Genomic DNA, 18,006 nt, shown 5'->3' with positions numbered 1-18,006 from the left:
TGAAGTTGAATCATATAAAAATATAATAATTTGTAATTTTTTTTCTTATGACTTTTTATGGTGGTCAAATATTATTGCAGTTACAGAACCAGAACATTTTGCATTAGAAGTGAGAACTAGAGGAAAGTGAAATGAGAGCCTTCAAAATTGATCAAATGAATGAATCCAATAAATCATTTCAATGTATCTCTGAGACAATGCCAGGTTGTTAAGAAAATGTGGTAACATTACAAAGGGCTCCAAGTAATAGTAGTTTCCATGGCAATGTCAGACATAGTAATGTTATAAAACAGAAGTTTATATTTACGGATGAGGAGGTAGGCATGGTGGAGGAAATTGCATTCCTTCGTATCCGACGTTAGCATTGGCACAAGTAGCACTCAGTCTCATAGTGTTGATTGTTGGCTGCAAGTTTATGTTTGTGAACTTTACATTGTCACAAGGTGCCCCAGGGCTGCAGTCTAATTCCACCGCGACTTCTGATGCTGCTGTGCCCTTTATATCTTCATATGTGATATCGCTGATTTTCACGAGTGATGGCTGCAGGCATTGATTATGATGAGGATGAATTGAGGGTGCCAGTGGATTCTCAAGGCAGAATTCTATGAACAAGATTTCATGTGCATATTAAACTAACCTTGTCGGAATGGGTGCCATAGTTTTGATCAATGATGATGGGAAAGTGGACATTGTCCATTACAATGTTGCTGAAAAGCATGCCTGTTGCTTTGCTTGGAGCTGATCCAGGCCATGTCTTAATTCTTATACCATTTGTAGTTCCTGCCATGGTGCAGTTCCTCACATTCACTCCTGTCACGTCTTGTTCATCTGGCAGCTTCCCCAGGCTTCCCACACTGTCAGAACAAACAAAACCATTAAGCTGTAGTCGTGGTAATTGTAAAGGAGGGTACAAGAGGGAGACAGAAGAGGATACCTAATGCCGTGTCCAGGGCCACAGGTGACTCTGCTGACGTTTATGTTGGTTGCTCCTTGGCCAAGAGATATGCAGTCGTCCCCGGTTCTGATGACAGCCTTTGAAACTCTGACAGCATAGGATCTGCTGATGTGCATGCCATCGGTATTGGGGCTATCTGCAGGGGCAAAGATATGAACACCGTTTATCCTGATGTTTGCACTATTTGTAACATGCATGTGGAATCCCATGCTGTTCACTGATGTCACCCCCCTAATCTTTGCATTCTTTACATCGTTCAAGTACAGCGACTGCACATTCCATAAACATTCATCGTTAGCTTATATTGCAATAGTTTTTCTTAAAGGCAAGCATAGTTTTTTGACAGGAACTTTTATCCTGATACCTACACATTTTCTAGGATGTTCCACTAGGCTACATGTAATCTATTCAAGTTATTTTATCATTCAAATTTAAACATGGCAGCCGCAACATTGTATGAGATGAAAGAGAAATTGAACAAAAATCATTAAAAGCTTAAATTGATAAAGAAGATTAAGCTTACAGCAGGAAGAAGCTCGCAGTTACTATTAGTGTGACAGTCATTGTATTTCCAAACATCGGGACCTGAACCGTCAATAGTACCTGGGCCGGTAAGGACCAAGCCATCTACATGCTCAAATGAAATCCATGATTTGTCAGAGTACTCTGAAGGGTCAGCAACCGCTTTCATGGTTCCTTGAATCTGAAATGTTATAGGAGAAAGAGGAGGGTTTCTGCATGGCCCTTGAAATACAGTTTCTGCAAGTGTGAAGACACCTGGGGGAACCACAACTGTTGCTATCCCATCAAAATCACATGCAGCTCTCCATGTTTTCATAAAAGCCTGATCATACCAATGCACAGACATAAATATCAGCAATGTATTCACTAAAAAACAATTACTTTGGTTATACAATGTTATTCTTGGTATAAATTTGTTTTTGTTTTCTGCTAATTATATATTTCTTTTCATCTGGATATACATCTTGAATTAGATGGCCCAACAACCCAATTTTCTCGTAGAAAACAACCATAATGTAGAATAGCTTGCCAGAATTTCAAATGAAAATAGTTCGATAGGTATGATTTTGTCAGTAACATTCTCTTCGTGTAACTGTTTGTCATCTGGTATGACAATGTTATTTTGAATGTTTATTCTGCACTACCAGATCTTTCTGGTATCTATGATCCTTCTTTTATAGGACGAAAAAATATTAAATATTCTGTCGGCGCGACCTTCATCTTACCTGAGCCTGTGATAATCTGCTGCCAGGTTTAGCTCCAAACTGCAGGACATTAAAAATAGTACCAGGGTTAGGGGCAGGACGAGCAACAGGACCACGACCAGGAAGCCTGGGACGGCCTCCTCTGCGGTGACCTTTAGCAAGGCCACCCTCGATCTGACAAGCCAACAAAGCCAGACACAAAACAAGTGGAACAAATGCACTTGTTCTTGTGCTAGCTTTACTCGAGATGGCCATTGCTACGGCCAACAAACCTCCCCCTAATGATCTGCACTAAATATATACCTAGTTTACAATATAAGCTTTCTGTTTTAATTTTATGAATATGTTATAGCTCCTACATGCAGGAGCTATACCAGAATAAAGGTAAGAGATAGCTCCCTTTACATGTTTATAGATTCTATAAATTGTTAGAATTATAATTGTTTTCTCACCACTCATCTGATACATGGACTGCCTGACTCTACGATTCTGGTGATTGGCTTAATTTAGTTCTTTTTTTCTTTCGTGCTTCTTCCCCTATTTATAGAGTTGGTCACTGTCTATTCAACCGGCTGTCTTTCTGCTGCGCCTGAGGCTCTTTCTTAACCATTTATAAAGATTTTCTTAACACTGCCTCCTACTTTTAGTTATTTTTTCACCTCAATTACATTTCATCATCTCTGTACAACCGGATATCCGTAGTTCACCACATTTCCAATAGTCATACTTTCTGCAGTAAGTGATGAGTTCTCCTGCATCGCCATCGTGGTAGTGGAAGATAATTACATCGATCATGAAAGGTGTTGATAGAGGAATTTGGTAATCAACAAAGATGAGGTTCATGGCCGGAATCAAGATCTGTGACGGTGGTTTCGGTCGCCGGAGTGCGGTGGTTGTGTGTTTTTAGGGGTGGCTGAGATTAGGGTTTTGAGTTGGTCTCACGTGCTCTCAACTCATGATCCCCTAATGTGCCTACGTACCCCTATATTTATAGGGGATCAAGCCATACGTAGTTCTATTGAACCAAGACTCCTAGTTTGATCAGGACTAGGCTTCTTGGGGATAAGACCAACCTTGGGCCGGTGACTTATCACTTAGAGTTCTACTCCAGTTAGAAGTAAGCCTTGAGGCAACTACCTTAGAATCCTAGTCCAAGTACATCACGGATACGGCATCATCTCCACTACGAGAGATGACACTAACCGCTACTCTTAGTAGCATGGAGGAGACATCGGATAGAGCCGTGACCACTCCTACGAGGCGTAGGGACGCGTCCTTATCCCCTAGTGAAGGTTCTCACTAAAAGGTAAGGCCAATGAGGAGCCAAGTTACACGATCGTCCCAGTCCCCCAATGAGGACTAACTCACCAGAATACAGGACCCGGACATATGATCGGCCTTCATGTCACCCCTGAGGGCCTTCTACAATCATGATCACCCCAAGCCCCCGCACGAGGACAACCCGGCAGATAGCAGGATTGGGGATTATAGATCATGCCCGGACGTAACCCGGGAACTACCAGATGAGCCTGATAACTACCAGATGAGCCCGGCACTAGTCTTCATATCCCTCGGAAGGGTAGGTCTTCGTATCCCTCGGAAGGGTCGTCGTCGAGACTCATTCAACCTCACACATATATTATTCACCCGTGGGCGCGACCACGGAGGGCGCGCCCTTGACCCTTGTTCCTCATTCTCTTCACACTTCAGACACGTGACATCCTGCTCTTGAGACAAAGGGCCGCGCCTCCCGGATTACCCGCGGAGGGCGCGCCCTCTCCCAATTCACGTGGCCAAATGTGGCCAAATATGGTCAAGCCTCTCATAGAGGTTACACCTCCAAAGGCTACGCCCTCTCATTGAGTTCAAGCCTCTCATAAAGGTCATACCCCTCATAGAGGTTACACCTCCAAGGGGTACGCCCTCTCAAAGAGGTCACACCTCCGAGGGCCGCGCCCTATCACATAGGCCAAGCCCTCCGAGGGCTACGCCCTCTCATAGAGGTTAAGCCTCTCATAGAGGTCACACCTCCCATAGAGGTTACACCTCCAAGGGGTACGCCCTCTCAAAGAGGTCACACCTCCGAGGGCCGTACCTTTTCATATATACTCATAGTCAAATTTTGGGCATAACAAGTACTCCCCAAATTTTCTTGATATTGGAGATATCAGGGAAATTTTTACCCCATACCACACATCCTCTTCCGAGAGCGCGTCCGCGCATAGAGGCGCGACATAAGCCACTATTATTCCTCGACATTCCAAGATGCAGGTTGTGCACAGACCTTGCAAGTATATAATGTCGGTATCTTTGATTATTTTAGCAAAGTGGCTAGACATGAGGCTGGCGCATCTTTATGATGTGTTCATAAGTAATGAGCAATCTTTATAAAAGAAAACAGGGGACGCGACCTATCTGTCGTTGACAGTGGCGCAGCTTCGCTTATTCCTTCCAAAGAACACATTCAACCATAACATTCGCGCCAATGAACTTCAACAAAAGAAGGGCGCGCCTTCGCGGTGCGAAGGTTGGTGGCTGTTTTTCAGCCTTAGTGTGTCCATGGTACCTAGGAACAGTACATATAAGGCGCGACTTACAAAACGGCGCCGCCTTGTTATAATATGACCCCCTTTTTTATCTTTTTTAAAGAATTGCCTAAGCAGAGGGCGCAGCCTACGGCGCAGCCTTACTTGTAACATGGGCTCTTTTGATCTTTTCCAAGGATTAAGTAGAGGGCGCGGCCTTTTGCGCAGCCTTACTTTTTCACGCGTGAATCACTTGCTTAAGAAATTCAAAAGGACCACTCCCCAGTCCATACATCATCCCATATGGGGCATCCCATATGGGGCATCACGAATCTTATCGTGGTTTATATAACTCCGATGCATCGCACGGGTCCCAGAGCTCATAGCTCAATGGGGAATCAATAGTATAAAGCGTTACCCAGACCATATCATGGATATGTAAGATCCAGAGCGCGCTAATATAGTGTCCAGAGCGTATCATGGATGGTTAAAATTCACAGCACCCAGAGCTGGTCATTGATAATTAAGCAACGTTTGAAAGGCCTTAAGTGTATCATGGTCAAAGACCTTGTAGGTATCATGCTACGTTCATGTAGAACGGAGGACGCGCTCTCATCAAGATGGACAGCTCCTTTAGCATGTCGGACTTGACCTGCACTCAATCATGTATACCACTTAATAATGACGGTCAGTGTTACCTCATGACGTGCCCTGTTAGGGGGAAGGCGTGTCCTCCCGAATTATCAACCCTGGAAACATGACTTTGGAACTCGGGGTGCGTCCAACTAGGAGGAGGCGCGTCTTTGAAGCATCTCCCTTCTCAACCTTATTATCCTGGGGGCGCGCCCTCATGCGCTTTCTCGGGTGATGAGTACTTCCGAGAGGGCGCGCCCTAGGGAGGGACGTGACCTCTTCAAGACTAGTGAGCTCCATCCTGAGTATGTTTGTCTTCATACATAATCATATTAAACAATCAATGCATCAGATATACCTGAGGGCGCGCCCTGTCAGAAGGAGGCGCGCACTTTGTTCTCTGACGAAATACCAGTAGGATATGGCGCACGCCTTTATGTGGGCGTACCTTGTTGGAGGAAAATGCGACTACTCCTCACGGCAAAGAGGTGTACTCCTCATAAAGGTAACACCGTATTACCTGTGAATTTATACATGTAGTAGTCTTAGGGAACCAAATATTGAGGGAGTTTAATATTTACCTGAGGGCGCGCCCAGTCAGGGAAAGGCGCGCACTCTTACGACTTTTTGAGCTAGGTTCCATCTCAATAACTCGCCCTTCGTAACTTTCCCGTTCATATCACCACATGTGGTCAGGCCTTCAACATGCGCCTTCTCGCGAACCTCAAATTACTTGCTCTGGGGAGGGCGCGCCCCTTTAGAAAACCGTTGAGGCTTCCAGGGAGGCGATCTCCTTCTCGTAATGACTCAAACCACAACAGACTTGTTAGCAATAACATGCGAAAGCATTATGAGAATCTTACCTGGAGGTGCGCCTTCTTCGAAGGTGTTAGGGAATTCGTTCCTCACGGTGGTAATTGAGCACCACATCACTTGGAGGCGTACCCTGTCAGGGGGAGGTGTACCCTGTCCAGGGGAGGTGTACTCTATCCGGGGGAGGTGTTTAGGGCTTTTTCTTCCTTTAATTCATATTTAAGTGCCCTAAGTTGACCGGGCCAGCAGCTAATCCAAACGGACCTAAAAAACGAAACTTTCCACAATCGGGGTAGCGCGGGCGCGCTACCAGGGCGCACCCAGGGCGCGGGCGCGCCGCTCCAGGGCGCGGGCGCTCCCAGGGCGCGGGCGCGCCGCTCCAGGGCGCGGGCGCGCCACAATGACAGACACGGGCGCTCCCAGGGCGCGGGCGCGCCGCTCCAGGGCGCGGGCGCGCCGCTCCAGGGCGCGGGCGCGCCACATGGGCAGACCCCGGGCGCTCCCAGGGCGCGGGCGCGCCGCTCCAGGGCGCGGGCGCTCCCAGGGCGCTCCTAGGGCGCGGGCGCGCCGCTCCAGGGCGCGGGCGCGCCACATGGGCAGACCCCGGGCGCTCTAGGGCGCTCGTGATTTTCTTTTTTTTTTTTGCTTCATTTCTCGACTTCCAACCCACCGTATAAGCTTGGAAAAGTCCATACTCCCTCCACCTAGGTTCTTCGGTCCGGGGGAGGCGTACCCTCTTCGTAGGTGTTAGGTCTCCGAAAATCGCATCCTTCACCGACTCCCCGGTCCAGAATACCTTGTTCGCATATTAGGTTACCTCCTAGAATTTCGTTGATGATCGTCCTCCTTCAAACTCCCGATGAAGGTCTCCTCTTCTCTTGTGCTCTAGCCATCGCCCTGCCGGAAAACGATCCTCCTCTACGTGCGAATCTCCGTCGTGTGACATCTCTTCCTCTTAAGATGATGATCTTGAATAGCCCCTCCTTCTAGCGCCAATTTGTTGATAGAGGAATTTGGTAATCAACAAAGATGAGGTTCATGGCCGGAATCAAGATCTGTGACGGTGGTTTCGGTCGCCAGAGTGCGGTGGTTGTGTGTTTTTAGGGGTGGCTGAGATTAGGGTTTTGAGTTGGTCTCACGTGCTCTCAACTCATGATCCCCTAATGTGCCTACGTACCCCTATATTTATAGGGGATCAAGCCATACGTAGTTCTATTGAACCAAGACTCCTAGTTTGATCAGGACTAGGCTTCTTGGGGATAAGACCAACCTTGGGCCGGTGACTTATCACTTAGAGTTCTACTCCAGTTAGAAGTAAGCCTTGAGGCAACTACCTTAGAATCCTAGTCCAAGTACATCACGGATACGGCATCATCTCCACTACGAGAGATGACACTAACCGCTACTCTTAGTAGCATGGAGGAGACATCGGATAGAGCCGTGACCACTCCTACGAGGCGTAGGGACGCGTCCTTATCCCCTAGTGAAGGTTCTCACTAAAAGGTAAGGCCAATGAGGAGCCAAGTTACACGATCGTCCCAGTCCCCCAATGAGGACTAACTCACCAGAATACAGGACCCGGACATATGATCGGCCTTCATGTCACCCCTGAGGGCCTTCTACAATCATGATCACCCCAAGCCCCCGCACGAGGACAACCCGGCAGATAGCAGGATTGGGGATTATAGATCATGCCCGGACGTAACCCGGGAACTACCAGATGAGCCTGATAACTACCAGATGAGCCCGGCACTAGTCTTCATATCCCTCGGAAGGGTAGGTCTTCGTATCCCTCGGAAGGGTCGTCGTCGAGACTCACTCAACCTCACACATATATTATTCACCCGTGGGCGCGACCACGGAGGGCGCGCCCTTGACCCTTGTTCCTCATTCTCTTCACACTTCAGACACGTGACATCCTGCTCTTGAGACAAAGGGCCGCGCCTCCCGGATTACCCGCGGAGGGCGCGCCCTCTCCCAATTCACGTGGCCAAATGTGGCCAAATATGGTCAAGCCTCTCATAGAGGTTACACCTCCAAAGGCTACGCCCTCTCATTGAGTTCAAGCCTCTCATAAAGGTCATACCCCTCATAGAGGTTACACCTCCAAGGGGTACGCCCTCTCAAAGAGGTCACACCTCCGAGGGCCGCGCCCTATCACATAGGCCAAGCCCTCCGAGGGCTACGCCCTCTCATAGAGGTTAAGCCTCTCATAGAGGTCACACCTCCCATAGAGGTTACACCTCTAAGGGGTACGCCCTCTCAAAGAGGTCACACCTCCGAGGGCCGTACCTTTTCATATATACTCATAGTCAAATTTTGGGCATAACAAAAGGGGTGAGGTTTTGAAAGTTGCCTTAGACTATAGATATGTGTACTTGCTATAAATTGCACATAGTGCAGATTGAGATCATGGATAAGATAAGCTTTAAATATAAGGGTCATTACAAAGAATATAAGTTTGCATGGGATCTGCACATCATTTCTGTATCTAGCGACTAGCAGTGTTCTTGCAGTCAATTATCTCGACTGAACTTCTTTTTTCATCCAACAAATTCATCTTATCATATCTTTAACTTTTGTGGGTAACAGAGTAAATTGTAGACCAACTTTTCAGAATTGCAAATTTCTAGCCTGAGTTTACTTTATTTTTTTTAAAAGAATGGTGCACGCTAATTTGTAACATTATTTTTGAAAGATAAAAACAAAATATGGCCAATTATTCAAAAAGTTAATAAATAATTAACAACATCATTATTTTAAAATATAAAATATTGAAAATATAACTATTTTCTAAATTTTAACTAAAATATGGTTCATTTGACAAGCAAAAATTGAAAAATAAACAAATAATATGAAATGGAGTAGTTCTTGAGCAACAATTAAATTCAGGCATGTAATTGTGGGAGTTCATATTCTTGACTAGCACAAATATTATTTTTATATAATTATAAATATTCGAAATTTCCAATACCTTTGACTAACTAGAAATATTTTTGATTAAAAACAAATAGATTAGGCAGGCCCAAATGTAATTTTATAACTTGATTAAATTATATCATTATCATATTTTTTCTATATGATAAGATATTTATATTTAATTAAATATTACTCCCTCCGTCTTTAAATACTTTTCGCATTTCTCTTATCACATTTGCCAATACACATTTTTGATCATTAATATTTTTTATTTTACATTAGTATTAAATATAAAACCTTCATCGTATTAAAGTACTCAAAAATACGAATCCAACAAGATTACTCGTGAATATATTTTATCTTATAAATTAGACGTAAATTAGTAATTTGTCTCATATTACGAAGTACGAACAATGCCGACATTTCAAACGAAAAACCTTTTTAGAGACGGAGGAAGTATTTATTAAATAATAATGTTTTCATTTAAATTTATGTTTTGTAATATTTATCTATATATTATATATTATATATGAGTAGTAAAAATTAGCCATTTGCTCGTGATATACGTATTTTTTACTTAAACCGAAAGGGGTTATTATTATTTTTTTTATTTTATCAATATTAATATTAATGTATCTCTCTCATCTCCCTCTCTTACCTTCACGCCTCCTCTCTTGTACTCTTCACCTCCGGCGACCCCGCCGTCTTTTAAGCCACCGAAAACGACACACACGCTCAAATAGCATCACCGCCGACGAAACTCCGCCGCCTTCGGTCAACACTCGAACACCCCCACACACATACACACACAAAAACATATATGTTTGTTTTGGTTGCAGCTGCTCTCATATTTAAATTAGGTATTTTATCTGTGTTTGTCTCAATTTTTTGTTTCTGCAGCCTCACTAGTGTGTTTTTGTTCTCTGAAGTTGTATAGCTTTCAAACGCGTGTTATTCTAGGGGTTTATTCAGTTTTATTGTTCTGTCAAAACATGGATGATTAATTGCTTGTTTTCATCGAATCATACTATATATCAGGACATTGAATTTGAGTAATAGTCTATACTCCCTCCGTCCCCCGAGTTGTATACGCCGGGGATTAGGATGCTGCACACACACTTTAATGCTCCCGTAAAATATAGTTCTGTAACTTGTATTTAAGATTTGTTTTTTTGAATAAAAATTTATAGAACTAGACTTTATTGCGTGTCTAGCAGTTGAAAAAAACGTATAAAATTGAATGGTATAGAGGTAGTAATTATTTTGATTCTTCAATTTTGGTTAATTGTGTTCTGGTATGATCTACGGTCTACCTGCAGAGTTGCGAGTTGCAGAGGCTAGACCTAATGTTTCTGCTTATTGTCATGTTGCAGGGCATATAGAGTGTATGTGTATCTAATTTTCCCCAAATTAGAACAAGAATAATAAAAGATGGATTTCTACACCTCAGAAGATGTGAAGGCTCTCATGTCGCACTTCACTGAGCAAGAGAACCGCCTCAGAGTTAAACGAAGGTACTCAACATATATGTATCTTTTAAATTCTTGTAATCAATTATTGCTGCTGATTATGTATATGTAAATCTTTAATTGATTTTTTAGTCAAGTAGCGTGCGATCTTTGTTAGTCTGTGTATGTTGATTCTTGATCTTTGGATAATTTTTGTAGGTGGCTAGCTGGACTTTCGTTAACCAAAAAAGAACAAACGGTCATTTTCGGTTCCGAGTCTAAACATAAAAGGTTCTAGCCGAAACCCTCTGTTTCTCATTCTCTGAGAAAAATTACTGTTAAGTTTAATTTGTATTAATTAACTCAATTGAATATATATTAATTAACTGAGTAAGTATTTCTAGAATCGGTTTCAATTAACTGAAGCGGATTTGTGAGCTAATGATGTCCAAATGGCTTTTTAGGCACATGCCTATTTTTCTTCTCCTTTTTCTATTTTTTAAAAAGGACCATGTGGGTTGGGTTTCATCTCTTGGAAACATACTGGTTCATAAGTTTGACTTTCACTACTGGTAGTACATCGATCTATAGATATTAATATTGGAATACAGAAGATCATTGCAATGTCTATAAAACAAGTTGGACTTCGAGTCAACGAAGATATAGGACCTTCTGTGAATTTCTTATATAGTTTTGGGTTTCGAGTGACTGCCTGTGTCATAAGACGTGTATCTAACTTAAAGCTGCATTTTGCTTAAGTATATTTTAGCATACTAGAACTACTGTATTCAGTTCATCTTTTTCTTCATTTCATCTTTCTTTATTGTTCATTTGATAAATCATATCACTATTTTTGTTATGAGTTGGTACTCTGCTTTTAAAACTTTTTTTTTTCTTTTTCTGCTTGTGCAGGACTTTACCCGAGTCATTGCTTAGGGAGGATGATGTAAGTGTTTTAAAAGCCGAGTATAGCATGCTAAGAAATTGCAGTACTATTAAAGCAAAAATGGCCCATTCATTTTTTCTGTACATGACACTGGGCAAAACAGCCAAAAATTGATGTACTTGAGAAAAATTAATGCCCGTGTATGCATTTAAGAAAATTACTGTTTTTCTTTTTATTTTTTTCTATAATTTTAATGGTATTCTGATTATCTGGATAGGGACTTTAATTTTGTGTCAATATGGTTGAATGACCTGTACAATCAGGTTTAGAGTTTTTTTCATCTTCTTTTCACCTGTTTCCAAGTAAAAAAATGTAGTATTCGGTCATCTCATTATTGCAGATGCACGGTAGGTGCACTTTTCACCAGATAGTTTTTTAAATTGATGATCATTTCCATCATACTGATCTATAAATTGTTGTCATGGTAAAATATATATTTTTTTGTGCTCTAATCACAATTTTCATCAATTATTTTCTTGAAAACTTAGCAGGTGAACTATCTTTTACTTGTGAAATGAAAATAAAGTTTAATGTTACATGTTAAACGTCTGTAGAGAAAAAAGGGGGAAAAACAGTCTGCAAGTACCTGATTTATCTGGGTTCCTTTAATTTCATTGAATCATGTTGCATTTGCTTCTCATCTAGCTAGCATACTCTTGAGTGTAAACATAGTCAGCATACTAAAATATGATATGGCATTGCCCTTGTATTTTCATCCTCCCCTCGTCTGGCTTTTTACTCATTTTTTTATACATGTAATGAGTTCCATTCTGTTGCAGGTATACTATGAGACGATCAAATCTTTTGTTGAACGAGGACTTGATGGATTTAAAGAAGAGTGGGAAGAACAAGCACATACCAAAAATATGCTACCCTTAGACTTGTCTAATGATGTACGATATATTTTGCCCCTGCTTGATTATATGACAAACAAATGCCTTTGCAGTGTTGCTGACATACTGACACAGGGCTCACTCGACTTTGAGAAAATCCGGTGGAGGATGAAAAAGGTGATAAAAGATTGTCTTCAGAAAACAATTCTAAGTCCTAATGATGACTTATTTGAAAAGTTATCCTCACTTCTCAAGGACCCACGTAATTTTCGCAGGAGTCCTGTAAAATACTTGGATTGTTCATCCCAATCATATGAAGCTGCTGTTCTAAATATGTTAGATTTGCTTGATGACTTACCTACTTGTGCCCTTCTTGCTATGCACAGAAAGGTCAGAGGTATCCGGGGATACATTCCCCAGGTAATACCCCCAAAACAGGGACGGAGGCGGGATCAATTAATCAGTTTAGTGAGAAAAACTTGTATCGACATGTTGCGAACAACTGGTGAGGAGGATGACTCACGTGAACTATTAAATAAAGCAATGGGGGTTGCAGTATTGGCTTTAAAGCTAATTAAAGGCAATCAGTATGTGGCAGATCTCAGAAAGTTTTCTCCAGACTTAGAAGTCTTGCATATGGAGATCACGAAGGCTATCTGGTACCTTAACAAGAGGGTGAGGTTTCCAGAACTGAAGAAACTGCAACTTCTGCTTGATCCAGGGTCTAAATTATCAAAGAGGGGTTCGCGGAGCGCTATAAGAAACTTGTTAACAGAATATCTTTTTGAGTGCAGTGATATGGACAGTATTCCGGAAGGGTTGCTGGAGGCTCTTGCTGTTATTAATCAAAAATCTCGTAGTGCTCCTTTAAAGTACCTTTCGAAGGAGGATATGGAAGAGGAAGTTGAATGTATATTGAGTGTGGGGGCACACATAAAGCAGATTGTGTGGGATTTATCTCCTGAACATGAGTTTGACTATGATTTTGCAGATTCATATATGGAAGATTTGGAAGAAAGCGATGATGATGATGATGATGATGACGATGATGAATACTGTGTTAATGATTATATAAAAAATAAACCTTCAGATTATAGCAGGTTTGGTTGCAATGAGCAACACGACCCATCGGAAAGTATTACAGAGAGCATTTCAGCTAATTTCACCACAGAGCCTCAGGATAATGCTCAAGATTTCTGTTCTCCTCCTGCACAAAACAGAGTTTGTAAGGCTGAACTAGATTGTATGCAGTTGACCTGTATGAATACAGTGGATTCATCATGTGTTTTCTCCTCGGCTGTTCTGACAACCAAAAAAACAGAAACTCAAAGTGCCTGCGTTTCACCTCTTTCATTGAATGGACATTCTTGCATTAAACAAGAACCTATACATTATTTAGAATCTAACGTCTCTCATAGGGATATAAGTAATACGAGAAAAAATGGCAAAAACCTGTACCTGGCAATTCAAGGAGCAAGTGACGAGACAAGTTTGTTTGCTTATCGTCTCCTTGGGTATATGATGAGTGACTTTGCACAATTTGAAGGTTTGCCATTAGATCTAGATGATGTATTAGCATATCTCAGATGTGGCGATCGCAATCGGGGCGATGACCAAGGTAAGACCCTTATTTTTGGTTTTACTTTATATGTGTATAATTAATGTTTTCTTCGTTGTATGATAATTTATGTTATTCTGTTCTTGCACTTTATCACTCTTGTCACATTCTTGTTCCATTTATAGGACATGCAAAAAGCAAAAAACGAGCATTTTCTGGGATCATAATTATAATTAGCATACAAGGTTTAATGTTTGGGATTCCCTCCAACCAATAAGGCTCTAAAATTACGCAAACGAACACATTGTCTTTTATGCATTAGCCTTGGATATCAAGTCAGTTAAATTTAAGCCACTTCAATTTTCACTGAAAAATTATGCTGTCTTGTTACTTGAACCATAATAGTGACTAGAACAAGTAGGAGCTACACAAGGAGGCAATGGCTCCCACTGACGCGATAATTACAGTTTATAATGTACTCTTGTTGTTCCATTTGTAGAGAATAGTTCAGCAAACAAATTTCAGTTATCCTCAAGTAGTTATTGTCATCCTACCCAGAGCAGGTGGGGAAAAAAGAAGAAGTTAAACTCTTTCTTTCTCTCTCCACCCAATTCTACAAATGCCATATACATTCCATATTATCAATGATTGTTAGTAAATAACTAGAAGTGGGCTCTGCTTAGCATATAACATGAGTGGCCCGATAAAGTAGATGTTTAGCAGCGTAGACTTTGTTTGTCATATTATGTGAGTGTTTGGGCTGAATTGATTATAGAACGTGAAACTTCTCGAGTTTAGGTAAGCAGCAATGTGCTTAAGCCTTAATGCCATGCTTTCAAATTACTTGGCGCACCATAGTCTTTTCAAGTTATTTTAATGTATTTATAAAAATTCTGTTTTTCATTTGATTTTTTAGCACCTAAGTGCTTTGTAGATCATTACTAAAATCAGGAATAGTGGCATTAAAAAGTTCTTAGATTTGTTGTTACCTGCATGAATGGATAATTGATACAAATTTAGTAGATCAAAATTTTGACAAATGAGTTTATACTTGGTTTTATTTTTCAGAAGTTTTATTAATAGTTTTTACTTGCACTCTTATTAAACTAATAACTATTAATATACTGCTTCAACATTGTATATATTATAAGTAGAATTTTTTTGTTTGACGAATATAAGTAGAAATTTGATTTGTGGACCTGCCTACTAAATAGTAAAAACTACCATAACTTTATTCTACACATATATATATTATAATTTAGAAATATTAGGATTCTTGAGAGAGCATATAGTAAAAAATCAGCACTCTAACAGTCTAACAACTTACACACTAATAAATTGTAAACTATTAATGAGTTATTTACTAAAATCAATATTTCATATCCTAGAGTTCAGAAGATATTTTGTTTTCCTGGAGGCTACAAGTATTTATCATGGCTGCTGAATCGAATTGTGGATACATGTGAACTTTTGACCTACTACTCTGGCACAGAGGAAGATATATAATTCACTTATGTAGTTTTCAGTTTTAAGCTAAACTTTATACACTTTACAGCATATATGTTTCATTAACACCCTGCTCCCGAGTTATAAATGAGGAGGAAAGCAAGTGAAAAAGAAGTAAAGTTATAGAACTTTCACTCTTATTTGTGCTCCCGAGTTTTTTGGAAAGACAAAAGCAAGTGCAAATGAATGCATTTTTAGTATAGTTTCACTCCAAAAATGGGATGCAAGTGAAAGCACTTTTATATTACTCCCTCCGTCCCACTTCTTTTGTCTTGTTTGACTTTTTGTGGTCAAATTGACTTTATTTTTGACTAAAATTTACATATATTAAATAATTGAAAAAAATTGTAAAAAATATATTACTAGAATCTATAGTTATTCTACTTTAAGATGTATTTCTCAATTTTTGGAAATCATGTAATAATAATTACTCATTACCGGTCAAAGTTTGGTCAATTTGACCACAAAAAGTCAAACAAGACAAAAGAAGTGGGACGGAGGGAGTACTATACTTGCCTCCTTAAAAAACTCAGGAGCAGGCCCTAAGAATCATGTCTCCGGTAGAATTTGTCGAGTTGCCATAAATAAGAATTGACTAGGCCAACTCTGGAACATTTTATATTATGCTTGCTTGATTGCAGATACTATATTTGTGCTTTAGAGTGCTGCTGTGAGGGATCCTTGTTGGCTATTAATTGCTTTAAGAATGTGGGCCACACACTTTCACCATATTTTTCCTTTCACATGATTTCATAGGTATCTAAACAAATATTGAACTGATATTTAATTTGTATTTTATGCAGTTGACAAAGAAAAAAGCTATCAAAATAAGGACGGGTATGGTTCTCTTATTCAGTTAGCTGAACAACTCTGGCCTTCATTTCCACAAAGGTAGCTTCATTCACATGTAATTGTATGTGTTCATTTATTTTTCTTCTAACAACTTTATAGTTTTAAACATTAGGAATGAACAATTAAACCACTTGAAAAGACAATGCAAAGAACCTGTTAGAAAGTAATTTTCTAAAAACTAGTTCAGCAGTAGCAGTGCTAGGCATGGACATATTCTTATTCAGTTATTCTGCGCAACTGATTTTCTTTCCCCTTTTGCATTGTTGTTAACAAAATGCAGTAGTAAAAACAAACTTGAAGGGATGACGAGTTCAAGTTAGTTAGAGTGTCATTCTCGAGCCTCCGTTGGACACATCAAACAACATGTAAGTATGCATACCAGTATATGTTAGCATCGCTAATGTGATCTCCCATCTGGATTCAGATGGGTTTTGCTAAAGTTACTCAGTCAGACTTTCCCTGGATAATACAGCTTGTTTACGAGCTAGTATCTTTTTGTACAATATGAACTAACGCCTGGCATAGCTCTTTGACTAATTAGTCAGTAAGCTTTTTTTATATAGAATGGGGGGTGATTTACTGTTTTACTATTAACTCTAATGTAATTGTTTATATTTAGTGGCACTTGCAAAGTATATCCATATTTGTATCTAGTTATGTCACTTTCAGACTATCCATCCGACCATCCCTTAATTCCCATGATCCCATCTCGATAGAGGACCTTCTTAAGTATCAATTTGGGTCATAAATCGCAATCCTTATTTAAGTATGCCATATCTTAGAGCAGTCTCAGGACCAAATATTGAAAGAGCACACACGCATTTGTGAGTCAACTAAATATTAGCGGCTGATACATGTTATACAGTAGATGTAGCTTTTACTCTCTAGGTATTTCATTTGCTGCATCGTTCGCCAACAGTTCCAGTTGCCTGTGTGGCAAGTTTTTTTTTTTACAGGGACATGTATCTTTCTTTTGGTAGATTGCTAATTATGCCAACGGGGATCCCTTTAGTCTCAGTTACTTGTATGTTTGAGCTTGATAGGAGGTTTTCCATCTTACTCAGAATATACAAGTGTTTTTTTGTCTCTCGTTAAGTGACCAAATCATCTATTTATCTCTTGCTGCGAAGTGCATAAATTTTTTACCGGAAAATGCTAGACGGCTCTATATTTCCAACTTCTAGTAGACTTTGTAATATAATTGCAGGACTCTTGTGAGGTACAGTACGATACGGCTTCATTAATCGCCTATTTTTTTCATAATTTTGGATGCGTGATTAATTGCATCTTTCATAATTTTTGAGGCGTTATTTTTGAATTGTGATCAAACTGTCTACTGACTCCTTTCATTTCTTTTTGAATTGTGATCAAACTGTATACGACTCCTTTCATTTCTTTTTTAGGTTATGTTTTTAGGGTCACGTTCAAACGTTCAAGAGAGAACCATAGCACCCTTACCTTATTAGGTAGAGTTCTGGAGCAGAATTTAAGAACTTAAGTATTAGTTAAAGTTCTGCAGCAGAACTTCACATGCAAAAAAATGTCAATATCTATTTATTATATTTTAAAATTATTTTTAAATAGACACAACGATGAAAAAATATGAAAAGAATATGTATTTAGATTTAGATATTAAAAATCTATTTAAAATTTAGGATTCTGCAGCAGAAACTTAGTGGTTCTATGGTTCTATTTTAAGGACTGGTTCTCTCTTGAGCGCGACTTATGTTTTTAATCCAAATTTTAATTCACAAAAAGAAATCAATCAAAAATTCTAGTTTTTTTTTATAAA

At 40.1% G+C, this 18,006-nt stretch overlaps 2 protein-coding genes across 3 annotated transcripts; one reads left to right on the top strand and one right to left on the bottom strand.

Annotated features, from left to right (window-relative positions):
• Nucleotides 1–118: 118 nt before the first annotated feature.
• LOC108199081 (exopolygalacturonase) lies at nucleotides 119–2,592 on the bottom strand. The gene is made up of 5 exons (XM_017366835.2): nucleotides 2,203–2,592; nucleotides 1,479–1,799; nucleotides 935–1,224; nucleotides 638–854; nucleotides 119–540 (listed from the first exon to the last, which is right to left on the bottom strand). Exons 1-5 carry the CDS (start codon nucleotides 2,434–2,436, stop codon nucleotides 304–306), a joined length of 1,299 nt encoding a protein of 432 aa, XP_017222324.1. The 5' UTR covers nucleotides 2,437–2,592; the 3' UTR covers nucleotides 119–303.
• Nucleotides 2,593–9,683: 7,091 nt separating this feature from the next.
• LOC108197091 (uncharacterized) lies at nucleotides 9,684–16,855 on the top strand. 2 transcript variants are annotated; one of them, XM_017364587.2, is made up of 7 exons: nucleotides 9,684–9,931; nucleotides 10,445–10,585; nucleotides 10,739–10,810; nucleotides 11,432–11,465; nucleotides 12,245–13,916; nucleotides 16,166–16,253; nucleotides 16,495–16,855. In XM_017364587.2, exons 2-7 carry the CDS (start codon nucleotides 10,503–10,505, stop codon nucleotides 16,532–16,534), a joined length of 1,989 nt encoding a protein of 662 aa, XP_017220076.1. In that variant the 5' UTR covers nucleotides 9,684–9,931; nucleotides 10,445–10,502; the 3' UTR covers nucleotides 16,535–16,855. The 2 variants fall into 2 exon arrangements, with proteins under 2 accessions (XP_017220076.1, XP_063939247.1); XM_064083177.1 differs by lacking the exons at nucleotides 9,684–9,931; nucleotides 10,445–10,585; nucleotides 11,432–11,465.
• Nucleotides 16,856–18,006: the final 1,151 nt, after the last annotated feature.

This window comes from Daucus carota, chromosome 8 (genome assembly GCF_001625215.2).
Source record: "Daucus carota subsp. sativus chromosome 8, DH1 v3.0, whole genome shotgun sequence".
Lineage (NCBI taxonomy): Eukaryota > Viridiplantae > Streptophyta > Magnoliopsida > Apiales > Apiaceae > Daucus > Daucus carota.
Note: the sequence above shows the minus strand (reverse complement) of the source record. Positions and strands in the feature narration are given on the sequence as shown.